This window comes from Myiozetetes cayanensis, unplaced genomic scaffold (assembly GCF_022539395.1).
Source record: "Myiozetetes cayanensis isolate MyiCay16 unplaced genomic scaffold, myiCay2020 scf44, whole genome shotgun sequence".
In the NCBI taxonomy this organism is placed as follows: Eukaryota; Metazoa; Chordata; class Aves; order Passeriformes; family Tyrannidae; genus Myiozetetes; species Myiozetetes cayanensis.
Genome location: NW_026087676.1, coordinates 252,986 through 268,706, shown reverse-complemented (window position 1 = coordinate 268,706; position 15,721 = coordinate 252,986). Strand labels below are relative to the sequence as shown.

Here is a 15,721-nt window from a genome sequence, read left to right as displayed (position 1 = left end):
TGTGGATGTGCCCCTGTGACCCCCACCATGACACAGGGACCCAGCGGGGAGAGCTGGGGAGGGACGGGAGCTGCTGCTCTCCCCCTGTCTCCTGGGAAAGGGGGTGACAGCCTGGCCAAGGTCACGTTTGGTGACAGGAGAGCAGCTGGACGGGTTGATTTTTGGAGGAGGAAGTGGGAATCAGGCTTTGGGATGTCCCTGTGGCATTTGCTGAGCGCGTGATGTCCCCGCTTGGCTCGTAGCGAAGCCCCTTGCACGACCTTGAGCAGAGGAATTGTGTCCGTAGCACACGCTGGAGTCCCATCCTGCATTAATAACACCCATACAAAGCTAATATGTTGGGCTGATAAATAATTAAGGGAGAAGGAAAAACCCTCTATGGTTTGCTTAACGGGAGCTCGGGAAGGAGGGGAATTGTGGGGGGGGAAGGACGAGGAGGGAGATGAATAATGGATCAAGGTTAAAAAGGGGAGCGAAAGGGGAGCCTGAGCCCGCTGGAGCCCTGCAGCACACGCTGCCAGACCAGTTAGAGGTGGCAAAGACAGCCCATGGCCTCAGAGCAGGCACAGCAGCAGCTGGGACCAGCCCAGGGCTGGGTGACACCGGCTCTGATGACATGAGACGCTCAACAGTGGTTTTTGGGGTGGGGGAGAGTGCCCTGGAGCTGCTCTGCAGCGGGCAGGGGGCTGGGCAGGGGCTGAGGGCTGCGGGGTGGCCTCGTCCCGCAGTCACTGAGGAGGTGCCAAGCACTGGCAGCGTGTGGGGACTTCCAGGCATTCAGCACCACTGAGCTTCCCTGGAAATCAGTCACAACGTGCAGGGAATGAATTATTAGTAAAAGGGACAAGTCCCTTCTGCCTCGCTGCACGTGTGACCCCCTGCCTGCCCCTCTGCCCCCTCCCTGGCTGCCCCCCTGCCCGGGATGGGCTGAGCTCCAGGAGAGGGCTGGGATGGGGCTGAGCATCCCTGCAATGCTGGCTTTGGTACCGTGGGCTGGGCTGGTCTCTGGGAGAAGCAGCTGCAGGACAGGGGGCTGAGCCCTCTGATGGGGTCTCTGGCAGGGCATGGGGGGGCCTGGCCCCCCCTGGCACAGTGCCCACCCTGACGGGCAGACACAAACCTCCCCCCCCTCCCCCAGCCTGATTTCATTTTCTTTTTGGTTTGTCCTGTGTCGTGTCCTCTGTCTGTCTGTGCCTCGGAGCAGTGCTCAGTTCCTGTGTCTTGTCTGTGCTGTTTTATTCCTGTTTCGGTCTGAACTCTGTGGTTTTGGTGGTATCCCAGCCCTTACATCCCCCCCTCTGCCCCAGCCCCTCCACCCCCCTTGCCCCCTGCACCTCCTGCCACCGCCAGCCCCGTGTCCAGGAGCGGGGACACCGCTGCCACCGCAGAGGGACAAACCCCTCACCCCCTCCCCGTGCATCCCCCTTTGGGGTGACCCCGCTCCCAGCCATCACTCTTAGCCTAAATAAACCCTCCCCGCCCCCAGATCTGCACCCCTTGGCAGCGGGGGCCGGCCCTGACCCCGCTGTGCTCTCCCTGCCCCGCGCAGATCCCGAAAGGACGAGCAGCCACATGATCTCCGCGGACGATGCCGAGTACCCGCGCGAGTACCGCACCCTGGGCAACGGCACCCGGCGCTTCTCCAACGTAGGGCTGGTGCACACCTCGGAGCGCCGGCACACCGTCATCGCCGCCCAGAGCCTGGAGGCCCTCACCGGCCTCCAGAAGACGGAGATGGAGCGCAAGAGGGACGCCTTCATGGACCACCTGAAGAGCAAGTACCCCCAGCACGCGCTGGCGCTGCGGGGGCAGCAGGAGAGGATGCGCGACCAGGTAAGGGGCGTCCCCTCGGGGCACGGGGTGGGGGGCACAGGGAGCCCTTTTGGGGTGTCTGGAGGGGAAGGGGCTCGTGGAGGGTTTGGATGGTGCATGAAATGGGGGTGTGGGGTGGTTGTAACAGCGCTTGGGATGGGGGGAGCATCTCTGAGAGGTGTGAGGAAGAGCATCCCCAGAGGTGTGAGGAAGAGCATCCCCCAGAGGTGTGAGGAAGAGCATCCTCCATCCCCTCCCTTCCCAGGAACTAGGGATTTATCCTGCAGGCCCCAACTTCCAGAGGCTGTGAGGGGCTGTGGCTCTGCCCCAGCACACGTGGGATGTGGATGGGTGAGCTATGCTGGGGGTTGGCACCGTGTCCGTGCCAGGACAGCCTCTGGTTGTGTTCCCCAGGGACCAACCGGTCCTTGGAGCAGGTGACACATCTGAAAGCAGCAGAGCCCGAGGGATGAACTGTCCCTGGGGGTGACACCCATCCCTGTGCCTGGGGGTGCTGGGGAGCCCAAATCCCCCTTGCCTGGGTAGCAGTGATGCTGTTTGGTGACAAATCCCCACCTAAAGAGGCCCCCGGGAGGGTGAACTCGGAGCATCCAGAGGGAGTGGCTGGGAGGAAACCACAGATCATCTCCAATAGACCCCGAGGGAGGGAGGTGACGGCTCCCAGACCTGGCACAGCGGAAAGAAATCCAGCTGTGTCAGGAAAATCAGCAGCAGCCGCGGCCTGGCTGCCTCCTCGGAGCTGTCACCTGCCTGCCACTGTCCCCTACACCCCCAAACAGCCAGATTTTGGCTGAGGGACGATTATTGATCAGCCACACACGGGGCACAGTCCATTTCTGCCTCCAGTGAGGTGGGCCAGGGACGTTTCCAGGCACAGAGTGGTACTTACCACTCAATAAATAGGATTTTTTTTCCCCCACCCTATTATTACAGCGGTTTAAGGACTTTTCCTTTTTTTAAATAAGCGTCAGCTATCAAAAAAATCCAGCTTGTGTTGGCTCAGGGCCTGATAAGCTGCAGAGGATTTTTATAAGGTGAAAGAAAGATGATCTGGATTCTGGAATTATCTGCTTTATTTCTGAACCAGTGGGATGGTGGGGTGGGTGTCTGGGCATCCATTGGCACTGGGCAAACCCAGCCAGGATTTTTTGGGTCCCATCACTCCCCACCACAAGCATCAACTATTTGCAGCTGGTGCAGAAATCAGAAACCCCCCAAAATCCTACAAAATCCTATTTTTCTTCTTTCTTTTTTTTTTTGGCTCTCTTTTTTCCCTTTTTTTCTTCATTCCCTCCCCCCATCCAGGCAGTAAATAATAATGAGAGGGAGAAATGAATCTAGAAACCCTGGAAACATCAGGTGCCAACCTTTAAATGACATTGGGATACAGCACTGGGTCTGCCTGAAACATCTCAAACTTACTTTGCTATTCCGGAGGAGCCTGGAAGGCGTTTGGGATCCCAGGCTTTGTTGTTTTATTGGGATTTTTTTGAGACAAAATTACATATAAGAGAGTTTGTAACATCAGAGGTGAACAGTAACATTCCACAAATGTCAACAGCCCTTTCAGGCTGGCAGAGCCTGCAGCAAAAAGCCCTTGGATTCGTGCACAGGAATGGGAAAAAGGGAGAGAAATGCTCCTTTTAATCTTGTGTATTTAAAACAGAGCAGGGAAAAAGGAAAAAAAAAAAAACCAGGGAAATAATTGTACCAACACCCATCAGGCTGGGGGCAAATCCAGCTGATTTAAAATCCAGATGGGAGAACGTGTTGAATGGGAATATTAATGATAAAGAGAGGAATGGGGATGGAATGGGGATGAGGGGCTGCTGGAGCGTTGTTGGCTGTGGGAACTGGGGGAACTGGGGGGAAAATCCTGCCCTGGGAGGGGTAAATCCAGCAGGAGGGGGGTGGAAGTGGGTGCTCTTTAAGGTCCCTTCCAACCCACGCTGTTCTGTGATTCCGTGGCTGATGCTCTGGGAGATGGGATTCCTCCATTCCTAGTGCCTGATGCTGAGTGGATAGAAAGTCAGGAACTGTTGGAAAAATAAGGAACAGTTAGGAAAATAATATTATGGGCCCACCCCTGGTTCTGATATTGCTGTTGCTTCTGGAAGTGCTTTTCCCACGCGGGGCTCAGCGGGCGTGTAAGGACCGGGAACGTGTGGCTTTATGCAGATGGATTATAAATCCCAGGAAAAAAAAAGGGATTACAGACCCATTTCTTGTCTGTAACCTGTTAAAAGCTGTGTTGTGATTAGACCTCATCCTCTGGGAGCCCTGCAGGGTGGGGTTGAGCCCCTGGGGCTGAGCTGGAGCTGAGGTGTCCCTCGCTCTGCTCCCAGAAAAAAAAGGGTCCAGAGTGCTTGGATTGCGGCTCGTCCGGTTGTGCTGCAGGGAAAGAGGGGAAAAAACCCCACCAAAAACCAGGAAAAGGCTGGAGCTGAGTGTGGGGAACGTGGTGGTTGCCTGACAGCAGCAGATTTGCAGCTGCCCAGAATAAATCCGACTTTGGAATGAATAAATAAGAGGCAGCGCGGATGTTCGGCCCCGAGGGACCCCAGGGACCCCCAGCAGCCCCCAGGGGGGCACAGGTGGGGTGTGGGGCACGAGGGGGGCACGAGGGGGAGGGCAGGTGGGGATGGAGGTTGGGATGCAGGAAGAGATGAAGGTTGGGATACAGGCAGGGATGGAGGTTGGGATGCAGGCAGGGATGGATGCTGGGATGCAGGCAGGGATGGAGGTGGGGATGCAGGCAGGGATGGAGGTGGGGGTGCAGGCAGGGATGGATGCTGGGATGCAGGCAGGGATGGATGCTGGGATGCAGGCAGGGATGGATGCTGGGATGCAGGCAGGGATGGAGGTTGGGATGCAGGCAGGGATGGATGCTGGGATGCAGGCAGGGATGGATGCTGGGATGCAGGCAGGGATGGATGCTGGGATGCAGGCAGGGATGGAGGTGGGGGTGCAGGCAGGGATGGATGTTGGGATGCAGGCAGGGATGAAGGTTGGGATGCAGGCAGGGATGGAGGTTGGGATGCAGGCAGGGATGAAGGTTGGGATGCAGGCAGGGATGGAGGTGGGGGTGCAGGGGGTGTGCTGGCAGGATGGGCAGGTGCTGGTTTGCTGCAGCTGGTTTTGTGCCTGGGTTTCCCCAGTGAAGTGGGGCTGTGTCCCCGCTCCGTGCCAGGCTGTGCTGTCACCCGGGGCACCTGGGGGGCTGAGATTTGGGGCTGGGGGTTGTGAGGGAAGGGGGCAGGGTGCTGCTCTCCCAGCTGGGAGCAGGTTTTGGCGTCCAGGAGTGCTTTGCCCTTCCCGAAGGTGCTGTCGGCTCTGCAGCTCCGGGGTCAGGCCCTGGCAGGCGGGCACAGGTGCCCCCAGGGGTGGGGTGGGGGGACCCTGGTGGTCCCTGTGCTGATGTCCCTGTGTCTGATGGTGGGATCTGTGTGTGATCCTTGTGTGTGTATGTGGATCCATGTGTGTGTGTGTGTGCATCCGTGTCTGTGTGCATCCAGCTGTGCATCCACGTGTGTGTGCATCCATGTGCACATCCATGTGTGAATCCATGTGTACATTCCTGTGCCCATCCCTGTGATTCCCTGTGCCCATCCCAGTGTGTGATTCCCTGTGCCCATCCCAGTGATTCCCAATATCCATCCCAGTGTGATTCCCTGTGCCCATCCCAATGTGATTCCCAGTGCCCACCCTGTGTCCATCCCAGTGTGTGATTCCCAGTGCCCATCCCTGTGCCCATCCCTGTGCCCATCCCAGTGCCCATCCCAGTGCCCATCCCAGTGCCCATCCCTGTGCCCATCCCAGTGCCCATCCCTGTGCCCATCCCAGTGATTCCCTGTACCCATCCCAGTGTGTGATTCCCAGTGCCCATCCCTGTGTGATTCCCTGTGCCCATCCCTGTGCCCATCCCAGTGATTCCCAGTGCCCATCCCTGTGCCCATCCCTGTGCCCATCCCAGTGATTCCCAGTGCCCATCCCAGTGATTCCCTGTGCCCATCCCTATGCCCATCCCTGTGCCCATCCGAGTGATTCCCTGTGCCCATCCCTGTGCCCATCCCAGTGATTCCCAGTGCCCATCCCAGTGCCCATCCCAGTGCCCATCCCAGTGCCCATCCCTGTGTCCATCCCTGTGTGTGATTCCCAGTGCCCATCCCTGTGCCCATCCCTGTGCCCATCCCAGTGCCCATCCCTGTGTCCATCCCTGTGCCCATCCCTGTGTCCATCCCAGTGTGTGATTCCCTGTGCCCATCCCAATGTGATTCCCAGTGCCCACCCTGTGTCCATCCCAGTGTGTGATTCCCAGTGCCCATCTCTGTGCCCATCCCAGTGCCCATCCCAGTGCCCATCCCAGTGCCCATCCCTGTGTCCATCCCTGTGTGTGATTCCCAGTGCCCATCCCTGTGCCCATCCCAGTGCCCATCCCCGTGTTCCCAACTCTACCCCCCCCTCAACTCCCGCCATTCCCCTGCGGGCCCCGCCCCCCGGGCGCTCAGCGCCCCCTGGCGGCGCAGCGGTGCCGTTGCGGTGCCGCGGTTGCCATGGCGACGTTGCCGCGGGCGGGGCGGGGCGGGAGGGAGGGTCTGGCCCCGCCCCCGTGGCCCCGCCCGCGCCCCAGCCGAGCCGAGCCGGAGCCGAGCTCGGCGGGGCCGAGCGCGAGCCGAGCCGAGCCGAGCGGGGCCGAGCCGGGCCGAGCGGCGCTGCGGACCCCGCGGCGCTCACCTGGCGCAGGTACCGGGCGGGCGGAGCGGGATGGAGCGGGTCCCACCACCACCCCACACCCCGCGTACCGGTGTCAGCCTCTCCCCGCTGCATTTTCCCCCCAGCTCCCCTTCCCCGGATCTCCTGGTGTGGTTCCTACCCATCCTGGTATGCCCCTCCCCAAAATTCCCGGTCGCCACCTGGTTGCCCTCTCCCCGCCCCGGCGCCGACCGTGTCCTTCTACTGGCAGAGGGGCTCGGCCCCCGAGAGGGGAATGTCCCCCCTTTTCCCTCCAACCCCCCCCTTCCTTTTTCCCCCCTTTCCTTCAGCTTCCACTTTCCTCCAGGTCCTGTTTCCCTCCAAGCCCCCCTTTCCCTTCAGCCACCCCTTTTCCTCCAGCCCCCTTTCCCTCCAGCCTGCCCCCCTTTCCCCTTTCCCGGGAATTCCCCCCCCATTCCCAGGCTGGCAGCAGGAGGGGGTGGCAGTTTGTGGGTGCCAATCGTTGCCCTTTGGTGCAGCACCTGAGGGGGCTCACCGTGCCCCCCCTCCGTGTGCACATGGGGCTGTGCAAAGCCCCTGGTGGTGCCCATGCCAGGTCCCAGCCCTGCATTGTCACCCATGTCCCTGTCCCCCTGTAGGGGACACCAATCCCCTCTGCCCCTCCCGGGCAGTGGAGAGGGGCAGATGGTGGCCTGGGCACGCAGCATCCCTGTGCCCTGCGGGGGTTTGTCCTGCCTCCAGCTCACCTGGCCCAGCATCCTCCCCGCAGGGCACCTGCCAGCCCTGCAGGGACCCCCAGGTGGGTGCCCAAAGCCGGACCCCTGCAAGGGGAGGAACAGTTTGACCCCACCTCGCTCCAGCCGCCCAAAGGGGTGTCAGAGCCACCTGGAGAGCTGCCTGTGGCCTTGGCATGGGATTGGCATCGTCTTGTCCTTGGAGGGTACCTGGCACAGGCAGGTTTGGGGGTCCCTTTGCAGAGCCAGTGGGGCTGGTGGCCTGTGAGCACTGCCCGAGGTGACTCCGGTGGCAGGAGCGCGGTGGGAGAGGGGAGTAGGGTCCTCCCTTGCTCTTCCCGGGGCTGGTGTTGGTCTCCAGAGGTGGAGAGCAGCGAGAGCCGCTGGGAAGGGCTGTAATGGTGGAGCAGAGCGTGCGTGGCTGTCGGGAGTAACACGAGTGTGTGTGCGTGTCCCTGGGACTGCAGCCGGAGCTGGCCCTATCGATCCCCCGACTTTGCTTTACTGGGAGCAATTCCTGGCTGATTAAAAGAGACCTGGCCCACGGTTTGCCTGGGAGTGGGGGAGCTGGAGTTGTGCGAAGCTCTGTGGGTCACCCCACTTCTCCTTCCTTGGATTTGGTTTTTTTTTTAATGGAACCGGGTCTTGAAGTCCCAGAGAAGTGGGTAAAAAATACGCTGATGACAGTGATGGCAGCCCTGGGAAGGGCAGGAATGAGCTCATGGAATGGTCCGGCAGGGGGATGCCCGGTAGATGCCTATCGGGAATTGGGGGTGGGATGCACCTGGAGCTCTCCCCTTGGCACGGGCAGGCTCCGGGTGCTCCCCCTTCCTCAGCACGGTTCCTCCCTGAAAGGAGGCACGCACGGACAAGGTGAACGCGTTCATCCATCCATCCATCCCTGCCCCAAAGTTTCCTGCTGTTCCCAACCCGAATCCATCTCCTTCTGCCCGTGGCCTCGGGGGTCCTTGCGAGACGGGTCGCTGCGCCGGTGTGGCGGCGCTGGGCTGGCGCTGAGCGGCTTGAGGGGAGGGAGCGCCAAAGCCCTGCAGCAGCAGCAGCAGCAGCCGGAGCGGCAGCTCCGCTGTCCCTGCGGCTCCTCCAGCCCCGCTCCGGCGGCACCGGCGGCGTCGGGAAGGGAGCGAGGAAGAGCAGGTCGGTCTCCATCAGCTGCGAGTCGGGGTCCTGCGCACCCCGGCTCTGCTGCCGGCTGGGCAGGGGGTGGGTGGGCAGCGGTGCCCCCGGGACCCTGCAGTGGGAGGCGGGGGGGCCGCGGCTGCTGTCACCCCCCGAGGGCACGGCTGCAGTGCTGGCGGGTCCAGGGGACCCCGTGGAGGATCCAGCCCTTATCCCTTGGGTTTCCTGGGGGTTTATCCACAGGGATGGGCTTCCCCAGGTTTGGGGGCGGCTGACAGAGGGGGGAGGCGGTGCTGAGGCTGCCAGGGGTCGGAGCGCGGGGCTGCCGGTGCTGTGAGCGGCGGGGAGCGGGGCGATGCTCGCTGCCTGCTCGCTGCCTGCTTTACCTTGCGCGTCCCTATTGTGTTGGTCCACCTACGCCGTGCCGTTGCCATGGCTACTCTGCCATCTGATCTGCCCAACTTGTGCCTGCTCTCCCTGCTTTCCCCCAAAACCTTTGGCCCCGGGAGCAGGACGGAAGGTGGAGGACACCTTGACCCCTGTGGGGAGCTCCTGTTGGTGCAGGGGATGGGTAGAGATGGAACAGAGACCCCACACACACACCCTTCCCCTCCCCAGCAGGCTGGGGGTCTGCTGAGCACCAAACCTGGTCCCTGGGGCACCTGCAGCACAGGAGAGCTCCCTGACCTTGGACGTGGAGGCTGCAGAAGGGAGATTCTAAAGCCCAGGCAGGCAGTGGCATGGCTGCTCCTCAGCAGAGCGTGTCCTGATGCATTGCTCCAAGCACACATTGCAGATTTGCTTACCAGGAAAGGAGGGGGCTTGAGGGAGAATTGAGGATGCAAATCCGCTGATGGCCAGAGGTGTTTGGGCTCTGGTATCACCTGGGCTGCCCCAGAGACACCACGCTGTAGGTCAAGGCTGTAATTAATGCCGAAGAGCTGATGCTGTTGGAGGAGGAGGAGGGCGTGTGGGCAGGTGGAGGATCCTGGAGGGAAAGTTTGAGCTGTGCAGCTGGTCCCATTGAGTCACTGTGACAGCTGGCTGTGGCATCTCTGGTGACACTGTGATGGCCATCAGAGCCTCTGGGGGCTGGGGACAGGGGTAGCAAACCCCGAGGCTCTGCCTAGAGATGCCAGTGCCTGAAAGGGGAGCAGCAAAACGAGCGCCCTCCTCATGGTGGGGTCTGGTTTGGGTGTCCCACCAAAGCTCCTTAGGAGCCCAGGTGTGATGGGAACGAGCCCCAGCCCTCCTGCATCCCGTCCTGTCTCCACTGGCCTCTCTGCTGCTCAGGTTTGAGAGATCCCTGCAATAACTGTGAGACCTCGGGTGACAATATCTGGAGCACTCGGTGTCGGCGCCGCTCCCCGCTCTGTCTGGTCACTGTTTGCATTCGACTCCCTCTGTCTTGTCATTTTGCCATTTCCACTTTAATTCAGTTTCTCCTGTGCTGAAAAGCATTAAAAAACTTTAATAAGGAGAAGCAGATTAAACTCACTTTGCAGTTATTTTTCAAGGAGATTTTTGTTTGTCAAGATTGTCGTGCCTGAGGGGGGACTCGATCAGGAACTGGAACTCTTGGAAACGAGTTAATTAAAAAGCCGATGAAGCTGCCTCTGTCCTCCCTTCGGTGCAGCATGATGGGGCTGCTGCTGCTGCCCATTTTAGAGGGACACTTGGTCCTGCCTTGTTAATCACTAACAGATTTGAGTTATATTTGCTAACCAAGGGAAGTCCACCTTGGTCAAGGCAGTGACTGGCTTGGATTTCATTTACCTGCTGTCTTCTCCTGGGACAACCACAAAGACTAGTTTATTTTAAACTTAACTCCAGTGTGTTCTGGGTTGCATCCCCCCAGCCCTGCTTTTCCTCTCTGCAGGCTCTGTGTGTGTGTGTGTGTGAACCCTTCCAAGCACCCCTGTGTGCATGGCTCCCTCAGGGCCGTGGGCTCTCAGCAGCATCTCCACGCCCTCCTCGCTCTCCCACGCGTGTCCCAGCTCCTGTGCACACACGTGCACGCATGTCTGTGCTCTGGAGGGGGCCTGGTCCTGTTTGGTCCGTCGTTTTTTTGCAGCATCACGGACATGACTTTCATTGTAATTATAATCTCAGCCTTTGTAATTCTCCCTACCTTCTGCAGAGCCCTGCTGCAAGGAGCCTCCTGCTTTATTGGTTGTAACAAGGCTGTCGCTTCAAATCCTCCCTCGGACCATTATCTCCCTTTGATGCTTTTGAAGAGCCAGCGATATGTTAATTCTACCTTGGCCCTCTCCTCTTTCCCTTTCTCTTTGTACAAATGCACCCTTGCCAGCCTGGCTGGCTACCAGGGGGCTGGCAGGGAGCTGGGCACCGCTCTGGGGCTGTCCCTGCTCTGCCCCTGGATTTTGGGGGGATGTGGCTTCATTTAGGGCCGTGTCTGTGCTGTCGCTGTGCCCGGAGCGGGACCCCCGTGCTGGGGGGGTACAAGCTCTTGGCCCTGGGAGGTTTGGGATGGGTGGAGGCTGAGCTGGGCGACAGATGGAGCCCACAGAGGTCTGCGTGGTGGTGTCCATGGCCCGCTTGGCGCTGGCAGACAGCGGCAGATTGTCAGCCCTGCACGGCCCTGCCTCCCAGCGTGGCCCTGTCCCCCCTCCCTGCTGCAGGCAGGGCTCTGCTCAGGGCTCCCAAGAGGAAAGGGCTTTTCCAGGGCTGCATCCAGGGAGCTGGGACAGGGTGGGTGCTGTGCTGTGCTGTCCAGCCCGAGTCGCTTCCAGAAGGTTCTGGATCCCCTGGGGTTCGGGCAAGCTCGTCACCGGTGTGATGGTTGACTGTGTGTGGTGGGGATGTAATTTATGGGCTTTGTGATAAGCTTGTCCAGTCATCCTAAAATAATAAATAAAATACACACCCGGGGCTGGCATGAGATAGGATCAGTAATATCAGGGCTGAGGAAAATTACTGAGACTCTTCAAGAGCAAAATGAAGATCAGGGAGAGGAGAAAGAAAAGTTGCAGAGAGGGAAAGATCAGGGGCATCATCTCCTGCCACAGACTGGGTCGGGGTCCTTGGGGGACTGGGCCAGGCTGGTTTGACCACAGCTCTTCCCAGAGATGCTGAAACGTCTGATCTCATGGGAAGGGCCCATTGCAGCCACTCAGAGCACGAAGGAGTTAAGAGGTGGGTGGGCACCTGAGCACCCCCCAGGTGTGAAGGCAGAACCTGGGGACCAGGCACTGGGTGTACTGGTGCAGGGAGGTGGGCAGAGCCAGCTGCTGGAGTCTACCAAGGGCAGGGGATGGAGTATTTCTTCCTCCATTTGAAATCAGGTGTGATTTATTACATCTCCCTCATGCAGACTTTCCTGGGAGGCGGCACCCGAGCCTGCTGTGGGGAGTTGGGGTGAGGCTGATGAGCAGGAGCAGAGTTACAAAAACTGCTGCCCTGAGCAGCTTCACTGGAGACATTCCCGACTCCAGGCACAGCCTGTCAGAGCCTCCAGGGGCTGATGCAATCCTGCCCAGCACCCAGGCAGCTCCAGCTGAGCAGGAGATGCTGCTGGAGCCTCTGCCCTGGGGTCTGTGCTTTGGATTAACACGTGGCAGGGCTGAATTTTGGGCTGGGTGGGCACTGGTGCTACCAGCTTGGCTTGTGCCCAGAGTCGCTTGCCATGCACCCAGGATCACTTGTCATGCACTCAGTGTCCCTTACCTGTGCCCAGTGTTGCTGATCTGGTGCTCAGCACCCCTTTCCCTGCACCCAGCACCCCTTTCCCTGCACCCAGCACCCCTTTCCCTGCACCCAGCACCCAGCCCCTGGAGCTGAGGCAGTGGAGCTGCTGGTGTTGGTGGCTCCGTGCTGTGGGTGGCTTTGTTAGTCCCAAAAGCCACTCTGAGGGGGTTTCTCGCTTTCCAGGGAGCAGTTTTGGAAAAGCTTGGCGTGCCCAGGATAGGCTGGGATCCTGCTGGTTGTTATCTAATAGTGCCTGGTAATCAGGGCTCGGAACTTCTATTCCTGGTCCTGCCTCTGAGTCACGGTGTGCCCTTGGAAAAGACCTTTGTGCCTCGAGGCTTGTCTGCATGAGAAGGCTGCACTCGTTGGGCTCAGATCACTTTTAAAACAGTTTTGGTTTGGTGGAGGCTGAACTTGGGTTGGGACTGCTGGTGTTGGATGGAATATTAATGTGAGCAGCGCCTTGAATTGGAATAAGAGTGTCCTGCTGAGGCTTGGGATGAGTCTAACAAGTGAATCTGTGTTTATACACATCGACTGGACCTCTGGTTACCTTGTCAGCAGAAGGGGGAAGGAAGCAGCAAATCTGCCAGTGGATTGGGAAAGCCCTTGGATAAATACTCTGTGATGGTCTGATGTTATTGCAGTTTCTCTCTCTGCTCCCAGAGTGCTGTGGTGGGAGAATCCTGGGCAGCACATTGCAGGGACTGGTGGGGACTGGTGAGGATTGGGAGCTTGGTGCAGGAGCCTGGTTTAGATTTAAAGCAATAATTAAAGAAATCACCCTCTAAGGAGCAAGTTGGCAGGCACAGTGATTGTGATGGAGAAATAAATGCTGGATAGAAACAAGGGGGTGGGTGGAGGTGAGAGGGGAGGACAGAGCAGGCAAGAACTTGGATCCCAATGAAAGGCTGCTGGAACAAAAGCTGCTCTGTACCCATTTCTCCCACCCCACCCATCACCTGCACATCCCCTTCCCAGTGAGCTGAATCCCACTTCTGGTTACTGGATCCACCTTCCCTCCTGCTGCAGATGGGACAGGGCTTGGAGCAACCTGGGCCAGAGGAAGGTGTCCCTGCCCATGGCAGGGGGGTGGGGCTGGGTGAGCTTTAAAGATCCCCCCAACCCAAACCATTCCAGGATTCCGTGACTCTCTGGCTGTGGGGCTGCCCTGGGAGGGGGTCCCCGAGTCTCTGACCCACGAGGGTGGGTGCCACAGGGAGCTGAGCATCCCCAGTGGGGGGCTGTGGAGAGGGAAGTGCCAGCTCTCCGGCTCGCTGGGCCGTGAGCGGTGCCAGCTCCTGTCACCGGCGGTGGCACATCGGTTTGACACCGGTGAAAACACAACAGAGGGAGGGAGCGGGGGCAAAGAGGGGGGTGGTGGTGGAGGGATTGGAAGATCCCTTTAAAGATGAACATTATCCTGACTTCCAGCACCGCAGCAGCCTGGCCAGCACGTGCCAGGATGGTGTGGGCACGCCGGTGACTCCGGCAGCGAGGCTGGGCTGCCGTCCCGCTCCCCGCTTGGCTCTGCTGGGGTTGCTCTGCACCCCAGCTTGCATTAATCCCCACCAATCCACCACCCCTCCCTGCCCCTGCATGATCCTGCTCCCCCCCTCCCCAGCATGAACCTCCACCGACCCCTCGGGAGGGACAGAAACCAGAGCAGGTTTTGACATCGCAGTTTAAAGTCAGCAGTTCTCAAAGGGAAAAACAAAAGTCAAAGCAGAATCTTAATGGTATTTTTTTTGTGTGTGTGTATGTGTGTGTGTTTTCTTTTGTTTTGTTGTTTTTATTTTCGTTTTTGTTTTTTGTTTTTGATTTTTTTTTCTTTTTGTTAGCAACCCAACTACTGGAGCTTTAAGGTCAGTATTTCGGATTTTTCCTGCTTCTGTTTGAAATGCATGTGCTTGGCCACCCTCGTCTCATCGCTGTGTCCGTGGAGGGAGGTGGGAGCTGGGAGTGGGTTTTTTTTGCTGAGGGTTCCTGTGCCAAAGGAGTTTGTTCCCAGCTCAGCAGTGGTTTAAGCTCGTGAGAAGGATTTCTAGTTTTGGGCCACGTTGTGCAGACACAAACCTGGTGTCTGAGCAGGACGAGTCTGTGGCTTGCCCTCGTCCTGACCACTCACCCCACAGTCCAGTCCTGCTGCTTTGGAGTTGCTCCATTGCAGCAGAGACCTGAATTCTGGGAAAAGGATGGGAAAAGGCCTGTTTTGGATGGGGTCGGAAGTCCACCTGCTGGAAGTCCACCATCCTGGTGGCTGCTCCCAGGCAGAGATACAAGGGTTGCTCTGGTTTCCAGCCTCCTCCTCCTCCTCCTCTCCCTCCTCCTCCTCCTCCTCCTCCTCCTTGCCCAGGGATGCTGTGGCAACGCTTCAAGGTCGGCCGTGTTGCGGGATGACCTTGGCGTGTTGTCCCCGCGGGGTTTTGCTCTCCAGGGGCTGCCCGCGGTTGGGAAGCGCGTGGGGAAGGCGGGACACGCGGAATGTGGGCACTTTTTTCTCCTGAGTTTTCGTTCCCGGAGCGTTTGCAGTGCAAAAACGGGGTGTGTGTGTGTTGTGTGAGCAGCAGCTCCCTTGAATGTTCAGCTGTCTGGGTTCTCACAGCCACGTGCTCTCGGGGGCATTCCTGGGGGTTTGGGAAGGGGGGGGAAGGCGCAAAAGCCTCAGGTTTTGTGAGTTTTTCCCGCTTTTATTGTAACTAAGAAATGAAATGGGGATGAGGTTTAGGGGTCCCCTCACCCCACGAGGTCCCTCCTCAGCAGCAGCCGGGGGGTTGCAGCCATAGGGATGCGTTTTCTCCCATCACACATTTTCCCACCTGGTCCTGGCAGTACTTTGGTTGCAATGGGAGCATCTTCCCGGCTCTCTGTGCTGTGGGAATGTGTTATGGGTTAAATCACCCTCCTCTTCCCAGCCCCAGCTGCCTGACCCCGCTACCAAGTGGGGCATGAGGCAGAGGCAGCTGGGGATGGCTTGTCACGGGCAGAGCCCTGCGGGGAGGCTGATCCCAGCAAGCAGGTGCTGGGGGGCTTCCTTGAGGCCACCGCAGCCACCTGTGTCCCCTAGGGGCCTTCTGGAGCTGCAGGCTTGGCCTTCAGCTGGGAAAGCTGCCTCCCACCCCTCAAAATAAAACTTTCATGGCCCTTTAGGGTCCCTGGCTGTGTCCAGCTGCCACTCTCTGCTGCTGGGGGTGCAGAGCCAGCCCTTCCCCATCCCTTGGCCCGAGATGGGGGGCTGGAGCCAGAGCTCCAGCTGGCAGGGGACAGGGGGGATTGGATGGTGGGAAGGGCTGTGCTGGATTCTCAGAGACACCCAGGGTCGTGGCATGTTGCTGCTGCTGGTGGGCCTGGGGGCAGGACCTGCTGTGCCCCCTCCCTGGCATGCCCACCTGCCTGGGGACAGGTGGTGGCAGGTGCTGGCTGAGCTTTGGGGGTCTCCAGGCCTGGGATTTGGGGAGGGGGGTCCATGCACTGCTGTGTTTGTCAGTCACAGATCCTCCTGTGCGTTGGGGGCAGTGCTGTCGTTGCAGAGAAGGGTCCAGGACACCCCACTGTGCCCAGACATTCCACCCCACGCTCCCACCTCGTGTCCGTGG

The 15,721-nt window shown here is 59.2% G+C and overlaps 1 protein-coding gene across 9 annotated transcripts in view; it reads left to right on the top strand.

Moving 5' to 3' along the window:
* Positions 1-15,721, top strand: part of SRCIN1 (SRC kinase signaling inhibitor 1) — a 64,797-nt gene that overhangs the window by 25,836 nt on the left and 23,240 nt on the right. For 6 of the 9 annotated variants that reach the window (XM_050330779.1, XM_050330777.1, XM_050330780.1 and 3 more), the window contains 2 exons: positions 1,550-1,833; positions 13,967-13,990. In XM_050330779.1, the coding sequence (XP_050186736.1) occupies positions 1,550-1,833; positions 13,967-13,990 (308 nt within the window). Of the gene's footprint in view, positions 1-1,549; positions 1,834-6,507; positions 6,577-13,966; positions 13,991-15,721 lie in introns of those variants that run through there. The other 3 variants (XM_050330778.1, XM_050330771.1, XM_050330775.1) reach the window with 2 other exon arrangements.